This window comes from Echinops telfairi, unplaced genomic scaffold (assembly GCF_000313985.2).
Source record: "Echinops telfairi isolate 266 unplaced genomic scaffold, ASM31398v2 ScPeMD7_7467;HRSCAF=8505_1, whole genome shotgun sequence".
Taxonomy (NCBI): domain Eukaryota; kingdom Metazoa; phylum Chordata; class Mammalia; order Afrosoricida; family Tenrecidae; genus Echinops; species Echinops telfairi.
Window position 1 is genome coordinate 21,924,408 of NW_022111368.1, and position 10,344 is coordinate 21,934,751.

The window sequence follows — 10,344 nt, forward strand, 5'->3', positions numbered from 1 at the left end:
GTTTGAGATCTTTATTGCAGCCACAGTGTTAGTGAATTGAATTGGGCCCCTTGAAAATTGATTTTGGAATCCTGCCCCTTTTAGCTGTGAAAATAACCTCATGTAGGAATAGAGTTCTCTGTGATATGGCTTGAACCATATCACTGGAAAGTGTGTTTTAATCAGTTTTGAAAGGTGAAAATGCCACTCGATGCCATCAAAGTGCATCTTACATTCTTACTTACCCTAGAGGACAGGGTAGAACTTCCCCTACTGGTTTCTGAGGTTGTCATTCTTTATGGGACTAGAAAGCCTCATCTTTCTCCTCCAGAATGCCTGGTAGTTTCGAACTGCTGACCTTGCAGTTAGCAGCCTAACTCATAACCACTACACCACCAGAGCTCCCCTGAAAGATCAGATTAGGCACACAATTAAAGGGAGAGATACGAAGAAGTTAGGACTGCCAAGAAACAAGTAAGAGAATCTGCATCAAGGATTTCCCTCCAGGGTAGACAAAATGCCTTCCTGTTTATTACAGCCGTCCTCTGGTGGTATTTCAGTCATAGCAATGTTCCCCTTAAATTTCAATCCAGGGGGATCAGCAGTTAATAGAAAGAAGATCCAGAGAAAATTTCACATACATGCAAGGTTAAACCAGCAGGACATGTGGGTTTAGATTTAGAAAAAGAGACATAGAATCTTTTTGGCGTCAGTACATGACCCCATGAGGGAGAGGGAGATATATGGGGCATCAAGCTCAAATGATCTACTCTCTACTTGATTTCTTCTCATTTGTCCCTGGGAACCACATCCAGCTTCCTTACTCTCCTCCACTGGCTCCTCTGAGGACCCCATCGTCCGCTCATCAAAGGCTTCTCAAGATTTCTACCACAGTCTCCTGTGCCTTTTGTGTTTTTACTTTCTCCTCAATATAATTGACATGGAACTGTCTTCTTTCCTATACACACCCCCCTTAAATTTGCATCAGATATCAAAAACACGCAAGCAAACAAAAACTTCCCTTTACATTTCTCAATAGTGTTTTCCTATGCTAATTGGCATCCTTTTGAAGATGGAAAGCCCTTTGGGGATCACAGGTAATCAGCATGAAAGTGGCTGCCAAGTGTAGTGGAAGAAAGGATCCAATGTACCACCCACGTCCCCCTGACCACATCATCATGATGACATTTACTGACCTTCTCCTTATGGGAAGAAAGAATCCCTTATTACTATTTTTAGCTGTGGCTTGTTTTCTGTGACTCACAGCCTAATTCACTCTTTATTAATACTTCACCCAGCTGCCTTCCTGCTTCTCGTCATTCTTCTTTCCCTCAAAACCCTTTGCCATCCAGGTAATTACAACTCAACTCTACTTTTTCTGTAAGTTGGTAGAAAGGAGAGGCTGAAAAAACAATTAGATAAAAAAAAAATTGACAGTAGACATAAGGCAATGCTGAAAATATCAAAATTACAAAAATCTTACCAAAGAAAAATCTAGGTCCATTTAGTAGATATATGTTTGTAAGTAGGTATGTTTGTGAGTGCACACACCCCTATTGCTAGTCAGTCCATCCATAGAAATGCCACAGTATTCACTCACTGCCATGGAACTGACACCACCTCGGTGTGACCTTGTAGAGCAACATGGAACTGCCCGTGAGTTCCGGAGACTGCAACTGTCTATGGGAGTAGAAAGCTCTGTCTTTCTCCTGAGGCGCTGCTAGAGGTTGGGAACTGTGGATCTCTCAGATCAAAGAGGAACACATAACCACAGTGTCATCAGACCTGTAAATTACAGTAGTAGATCTAAACAAAACCCATTTCACCTTTAGCCTAATTTGGATATAATGGTGAGGCAAGCATTCAAGACCCTTGGCCTCTCAGAAAGCTTAGAATAGGAAGGAGAGGAAGTTGCAATAGCAAAAGAATGACTTAAATAAATAATTTAAACTTTGCTACAAGGTATCCAATTAAAAATTAGCTTCAAGGATAATCCTGCCTTACTAAGGAGAAGAAGGAAGGAGGGAGTCAACAGAAAGGAAAGCTTTGGAGGAGGCTGGATGGTACACAGAAGGCTCAAGAAAAGAAAATGACTACAAACCTCCAAAAGATGTTTATGGGTATGGTGTTGTCTCAGCTCATCACTCATATTGATAGCAGTGTTTTTCAAAATAGCAAAAAGATGGAAACAACAAAAGTGCCTGTCAACAGATCATAATTAAACAAACTTTGGACCATATGCACAAAGGAAGGTTACACCACATCAAAGCATTCACAACGCCATTTACAACATGGATGACCCTGGAGAACATTATGTGAGTGAAATCAGTCTATCACAAAGGGAACATATTACAGTGAGATCCTTATGCGAACAAGGAAAGAAAAGGCTTGTAAACAGAAAGAAACATCATTTGATGGATACGAGAGATAGGAAGGAGAAGCCAAGATGGTCGCTAACTAGATGCATCATGTTTGGTTAAGTGGAGGGGGTGAGAAAAGTAGGGAGGTGCTGCACAAGAGGGATTGACACAGTGGCTTCATCGATGGGTTCGGGATGGGCACAATTGTGAGGTGGTGCAGGAGCATGCAGTGGCTGTTCTGTTGTGCGTAGGGTGCCTCTGGGTCCAAGCCTACTCACATAGGGTGCCTATGAGTCTGAGCCCACTCAATGAAACGTGACAATAACAGATAGTAGGTATGCCTTAAAATGGGGGATGGGGGGTCAGTACCACATAAGTGAGGAGCCTGCACAACATAGCCAAGGCACAGAAAGACACTGAGAAGTAAGCAAGAGTAAAGCTATTTACTGCTAAGACGACATAGGGATTTGTTTGTGCTACACATATAGCCAAGCATCTAGTCAAGCCGACTGGCAAAGTGATTCAAACCTCTTAGCCATAAACAAACACCTTGGAGGGCTGTGTGACTGGGCTTGGGAAAATTAGGTTGATTGGCAGAACAATTAGGTCATTTAGGTTTGTGGACTTTTAGCATAACATAGTTCATAAAAACAATGGTTCCACATTCTACTTTGGTAATTAGGGAAAGTTGTTTTTTTTTAATGTATGATAGATCAGCAAAGGTACAATTATTGGTCCTTCCTATCTGAAGCTAAGAATAGTGAAGAAAATCAAAGTCTCAAGGAAGAAATTAGTCCAAAGGAGTAATGAAGCACATGAACTACGGGCACCACCAGCCTGAGGCCAGAAGCACTAGATCATGCCCACTTAGCACGACTGACCTCTCGGTTCAGAATCACAATCGAAGGATTTGGACAGAATAGGAAAAAAAAGAGCAGAGAATTAAAAAACATTTCAAAAGTACTAAATTTACTAGTCTGATGGAGACTGGTGGAACACCTGAGATTATGGTTCTTAGGGACGTTACAAACCTGGAGCGGAACCTATTTCCAGAAAGCATCTTTCAACCAAATAAGCAGACCTATAAAATGAATAATACTACCCACGCCGAACATGCTTCTGAGAATAATCAGTCATAAGAAACCAGACAGCAGTGCTCACCAAGAAATAATTCAGACAGGGGCAGGAGAGATGGAGAAATAAAAATGGGAAACCGGGAGTGGAAATGGCAAAAATTGCTGTTTGATTGAGGGAATTGCACTCAGTGGTTGCATGATGTTGAAAATTAATTTATGGCCAGTACATCATTACCAAATGAAATCAAGAAAAGGAAATATGACTGAATTTAAGCATGGAACAAACTAAAAAATTCTAAACTCTGACAGGTTTCAAAAGGTAATGGAATTGTTCCATAGACTTTGCAGTATACAGCCGACCTCAAAAACATTCTGAGACTTAGACCACCCTTGCTAGACGTGAGCAATCATTCATAAAACTAGATTTGAGAATAACTGAATTTCAGAACATAGACTTGAGACCAGAGGAAAAGTAAAGGAAACACTGAAGGAGTCCTGACTGTATACATAGGTCAGATTCAAATTGAAAAGTAGCAAAGACCACTGTAATTTTAATTTGTTCTTTTGTTGCTATCCAATTTCAAAACTTGTGTTTGAAAATACTGAATGGTAAGCACTAAAATAGGTCTTTTAGCTACTGAAGTGTATACGACTGTCAACAAGATCTCATTTGAGAACCTTATAAACTGTAGTAGACACTCGGGGTTTTTGCATTCATTCTGCCGACTATAAGCTGTGTGGATGGAGTCGTGATTTTTCGGAGCCTCAGTCTCCTTATTCTGGAAAAAAAAGGATAATTTCATCGGTAGCATTCCAATTCAAAAATAACCATTCCCAAAAATCATACATCGCAATATTACTTTTGCTGACTTGAATATTGGCTAAAGGTAATTACAAGAATTCAGGACAAAATGAGCCTTTTGTGCCAATAATCTACCAAGTCAGGATGCATATATCAGATCTTGCAAACAATATTTTCTATGTACCAATCATAATTTGGCACATATATAGCTCTTGATAATTATAAAGCTAAATAAATGCAAAATGTGGTTCTAGAATCTAGCAAAGATCACATGGTCTCATTACCTAGGAAGGACACACTTGCCATCAGACAGAACACTTTTAATGAAATCTTTACCTTCCTCTTAGAAAAGGGAAACCATACAAACTTAAATCACCAAGGTATAATGCTATCACTGCACATTATTATGAGCATAAAAGAGGCTTTGAGGTACCTAAAGTTAGTAAGGCGTTATGATACTCATATGTGTGCGAGAGAGGAGTTTGATTACTGGAAAAAAAAAAGTAGAATATCGTTTTGTCAGTAGATCCAAGAAATGACATAGTAATTATATGCTGTGCTACATAATAATTCTAAGTGTAATTGCAGTATAATTTTTCTGACATGTATTTACTATCCATCTACACCATAATTATTATGCATGGATTATGTTACCTTGTTTTTCAAGTTCTCCACTCTTTCGGTGAAGTGCAGACATTTCAAATATGCAGACTCCTTTTAGACTATATGATAGCTACAAAATCTGTATTATCACAGGAACTCAACATATAAACAACAACCTTCTCAATGGTAACATTTACACAATCATCTAAAGTCCTGCAACATCAGCTTTATATTACTTCTTAATTCCTTTAATCAAATTATAAAGGTCTGGAGCTACGGGCCTTTCTTGTAACTTTCTGTAGTACAGAGCAAAACCCGGTTTCATCCATCTGTGGGGAGACCCAGTGACAGAAGGTGAACCTTGAATTTAACTTCGAAGAAAAATCTGATGTTTCCCCTTATTTCCTTTGTGTTGTCCCTTCTCTGATCAATGAGAAGATCTACACCAAACGTGATGTGAGGAGTCCTGGTAAAGGTAAATAAGGAAGCCCCGTGCCATCTGAAATGAGATGGACCATACACACTACACATATCTCAGAACTCAACAGCCAAAGACCTTGCAAACCAATACCAAAAAGCACACATGCTGCCATCGACGACATCCTTCCAGGACAGAAGAGAGAGGAGAAAGCCTATTCTCTCTCCCTTTGAACGCAAGGCGCCTCAATAAACAAGAGCAAGTGTAAGCCCACTCCCTTTTCCCTTCCAGAAGCTGCTACCCCCGGCCGCCATCTTCATGGTGTGATATAAGTAGATGCAACACCCAGAGACAAATGGATATGCGTATAAATAAGTATTTAACAAACATATGGGAAAGCAGATGCATGACGTGAAGATACATTCCGTTTATTCAGAACATTAAATACATAGGTATTCTCTTTGAAAAACAGATATATCTTGGCTCTACTGATGACATTTCTAAGTTCTGTACCCTAGCTTTAATGTTCCATGACCCTTCTCAATGGAACAACTTCATGGAAGCACTTGACAATAAAGTTGGCATCTTAAGTATACTTTCTAATGAAAATCATTTAACGTACGTGCTACATAACAAATATAAGGCTGAAGACATTTGAGAAACTATGAAATCATGACTGTCGGTCAGTGATACCTATCATTCTGCTATGGAATATTGCATGGGCATCTACAGTAGGTTCAATTTTGTCCCAATATGATAACATAACCATATTTCATATACAACAATTGCAAAAATTTTCATGTAGGGTGTATAGTACAATATTTTCAATGATGAGACATGTTTCAGGCCAGTTAAACCCTTAAGCAGAAATTCTTTCTAGTTAATAGCCCTGTTTTTATATTGGAAAACACATTTCTAAAATTACGTTTATGAGTAGCAAACACAACTCAACGACTTTACTTTTAAACTGAAGTTATGTTCTACTAGCACAAACACCATATTAAAACTATTTACGTTTTATAAAATCAATTGGTGTTTTATTTTAAAGGTAAAATAATGATTCATTTTAGCCTTTCAGGTGTTCCCTTACTTTTTAATTTGCCCCCCTCCCCCATCGTGGCAGGCATCTTTCAGAAGTGGGTCTCTGAGCAAAGCGGGTACTTACTCAGTGCGGAGTCGTAGGAGGTTGAGTTGTGCTCGCCTCTCATGAAGGGGTATGGTGACAGGTAAGCATGTGTGCAGTTCTTGGATTGTGGCTGGTTGGCTAGGGAAGACACCGGGACAATGGGTCTTATTACTGAGAGTGTGAATTACAAATTGTTCTTCACTGAACAGAAAGACAGAGCCAGAAGTCTACCAGCAAAATAAAACCACAAGTCAGATGAACAAAGCCAGAGGCTTACAGGGACAGGAACCAATCCACAGGACTTGCATTGAGAACCACAGGGGCCTGGGAAGTGAATCAACTCACAGGCTCTAGCCTCATGACACAATTCACAGGAACAGGTGCAAATACCCCCAATATCACCTTATAATTGAAAGCAACATACATGGTTTATTTTCACAAACATACTCTGCGTACTCTCAATGCCATAGCACAGATCACATAAATATTCAATAGATACTTGTTTAAAATCCTAATTTGACTTAATTTGATTCATCCTAATCAATAGACAAAGGCTTCTATATCCTATGATTGGGGAAAAGACACTAGTGATACATTTGAGCATTTATATACATTTTTAGCATTTGAAGAAACTTAAAAACTTTTATGTTACCTGCAAAGAATTTCACTGGGCCTTCTAAGGGAGGGGTCAGAACTCTTTGTGCAATGTAATTTCTAGGCCACTTTAGGCAGAAAATAGAGTACATTCTTTTCTCTTTCTCAAAAACCTTCCTTTACCCTAGACTGGCTAAGTCCACTTTACCAAAGTCGAAATAATTTCCATTGCCAGGTTGTATGCTTAACAAATGCTTAGCCCCCTCCCCAAAACGCACTATAAGATGGCCTATCAAAGAGTCCTCTCAAATGTGCTATCTCATCTCTACCTATCATGTCCCTTCATACCACCTACTGACAGCTTGCTTAAGTTGCCAGAAAACTCATACTTTCCTTATAAACTCCATAATATCATATATCACATAAATACTGTTGCTAGATTTAGTTAGAGTATATTTAATAAAGACACAGAGAATTCCAAACCTCAATAATCTTTAGAGTAATAAATTGTTCTTTTGCTTGTTGGATCTAATAAGGTGATTACTAAATATTACCAGTGAATTTATTTTCAAAGATGAATACAACATACGAAATACAGTTTTAAAAGTGCATCATTAAAAAAAGAAAACAAAAAAAAACCTATTCTACTTCAAAAGAGAACTTGAAAGTTTCCATGACAGAAGGTAAACATACAAAGCAATGATATTGCTGACAACCTTGGTTAAAGTCCAACTGAAACAAGCTTTCATCTGCCAGTGCTAGTAATTAAATTCCATTTTTTAAACTTCGAGGACATGAGTATAAAATAACATATCTCTATCATGGATTTTAAAAATTGAGATTTCAAGAGCTTACAGCCAATAAAAAAGCAACATAGCAATAATAAACACTTGAAAAATACTACAGATAATATCTGTTTTGTTAGTGTTTCTGTATTTTAACGTGCGCATAGAAACACTAGATAATTCAGTTTTGCCATAAGTAGTCAGATGCCTATTTATTCTTGAAGAAAAATAATCATCTCTATAGCCATTTCTAGTTGGAGAAAAAGATTCTCATCAAGAACTTTTGAAGGTATCTGATTGAAATTCAACAATTAAGAATTCATTCTTATTTCATTTGTTGTTCATCTTACCTCAAAGACAAGGGAAAGATAAAGCAAAATGGCACTCACTATACCAGAACTTCCAGATGTGGGAATCATTCTCGACCACAATCCCATTAAACCAACATCTCCAGAAAAATCCTTCGTGGTGGAAAGTCGCATTCTCTATCTGCACAAAATAAAATGAAATAACTTGCCATCAGATCAAGGACTAGAAAAAAAATGACCTTTTCCAGGAATCGGGTTTCTTTTAAAATTTTTAATCCCAAAGAATGCCAATGTATAGCTTTCTGCATATCTCTTTTATGAAGAAATATCCACTCCTACGATCCTCTCATTTCAAAGCATGTGAAGGCATCAGCCTACTCTGATCACTATCAAGTGCATCGAGACATTGAAGAAGAAACTCACATTGTGTTCACCGGAACATCTCCCCACTTCAGTTGCAAGAAGCCAATAATCTGATCCAAAGGCCACCAAAAAGAGAAAGACTCCCAAAGCACCGAAGAGGGCCCCAAAGAAGATGGCAATATTTAGTTTCATTTTCAATTCACACGTCCAATTTAAAAAAAAAAAAAAAAAAGAACACTAAGTAAGAAATTGGTGGACGGAAAGATCTCAAAATCACCGACCGAATTTTAAAAAGAAACAGAAGGATGATCTTGAGTAGGCAGAATCTGCTGCAGAAGCCTCTCCCAGCTCATGTTTGGTGGCTTCTCACTTACCCCCCGCCTTGCTTTGTATCCCGTGCTCTCTGCTGGAGGGGCTGCAGCCCAGCAGCTGCCAATGGCGAGCTATTTCAGGATGCTGATTGAGGCGCTGTCTCTCTCCCTTGGGGATCAAAAAATAGCTGACCTTCCTCTGACTATAGTGAGGACTCTCAGGAGCTGTCGGGAATGATCATTATTGCTATTGAGTAAGCCCTAGAAATGGGCAGAAGAGGAAATGTCTATAAAGTCATTGATGGTACTGGACCCAAATGTCTACTCTCTGGACAAGCACCTCTTCATCTTAGAAGATGATTACAAACTAAATAACAACCCAAAAGACACTTCAGATTCTCTTTGAGGATGTCGAGATCACAGTTATAAAGAACTACAGACACTTCTCGTGAATACAGTTGAGGTTGTAATAAGTTTATGGATTTCTTTTGGATATTTGGGCAGACAAATTCATTTGAAGGTCAGATGATCTAGCATAATAAGAGCACGGTTCAGATTTATAATTTAGACATTCATATATATCAAGAAAAATCAAGAATATTCATGGTAGCATGAATTCTTTAAATTATGCAGAGCACTGATTCTTTTAAGTACTAACAATATTCATACAGCATATACAACTAATAATGTAAAAACCATTTTTACAGATGAACACAAATCTTTGACAAATTATTTTAAAGGTCATCCTTTCTGTAGAGTAAATCGATAAATTATATATATATATATATCAATCAAAATATTTATATAATATTGCTTTTTTTATTTAAATACTCAAATTTTTCAAAACATAAGTAATGCTCATATGAATCAGCGAATAGCAAGAAATCTACATTTTCTTCATGCCATGACTCTACAGTTCAGTTGCTTGTTTTCTTTTGCAACTGAATAGACCACAAAGGTTATTATTTTAAGAACTTATGCAATATTTCTTAATATGTAAAATCCTTATGATCCTTCTTTATAGTCTCAACAATAATGTGAGGCATCTGTGGTATGTCAGCATCCTTCATCAGCTTTTTTGATTTGGCCAGAGATAGATCCTCAGGGTTGATTCAGTCAGGGCAAAAGACGACTCCTTTATAAGACTGAGGGGTCCTGGTGAGCTCCAGGTATATGCATATGGAATGAAATATATTGACCTGGAGGAGTAAAATAAATTTGAGACTATATCTGAGAGGACCTTCAATTAATACTCAGATCTCATTGGTGAGACTCACTGTGTCAAGCCACAGCATCTCCAGACCATTGCATTAAGCACAACAGCGACCACACAACTGTGCCTTGAACCTCCCGAAAGCACTTCCTAGGAGCGTCCAAGTATTAATCCAGCTCTGCCCTCTGAGATTACCCAGCACAGGTTTAAACCTTCTGTCATCTAATAGAACTTTCAGATATTTTAAAGACAGCAATCATCTCATGCCTCCTCAAACTGCAACTCCCGCCCCACATGCATAAATATAGGTCTTCATTTCTCGACACTAATCATCTGGTGCTTTCGAACATCCCTTAGATTGCCGTAGCTCCAAACCAGCTCTATTCTAGCTTTCTGCTGTAGTTGT

General features: G+C 38.3%; 1 protein-coding gene across 1 annotated transcript in view; it reads right to left on the reverse strand.

Moving 5' to 3' along the window:
* TMEM182 (transmembrane protein 182) overlaps nt 1-8,797 on the reverse strand; it is a 69,217-nt gene extending 60,420 nt beyond the window's left edge. Inside the window, exons 1-3 of the mRNA XM_045283820.1 lie at nt 8,475-8,797; nt 8,133-8,232; nt 6,400-6,502 (exon numbers count right to left, since the gene is read on the reverse strand). Of these exons, the coding sequence (XP_045139755.1) occupies nt 6,400-6,502; nt 8,133-8,232; nt 8,475-8,606 (335 nt within the window). The 5' untranslated portion in view covers nt 8,607-8,797. The remainder of the gene's footprint in view (nt 1-6,399; nt 6,503-8,132; nt 8,233-8,474) is intronic.
* Between the last annotated feature and the right edge of the window lie 1,547 nt (nt 8,798-10,344).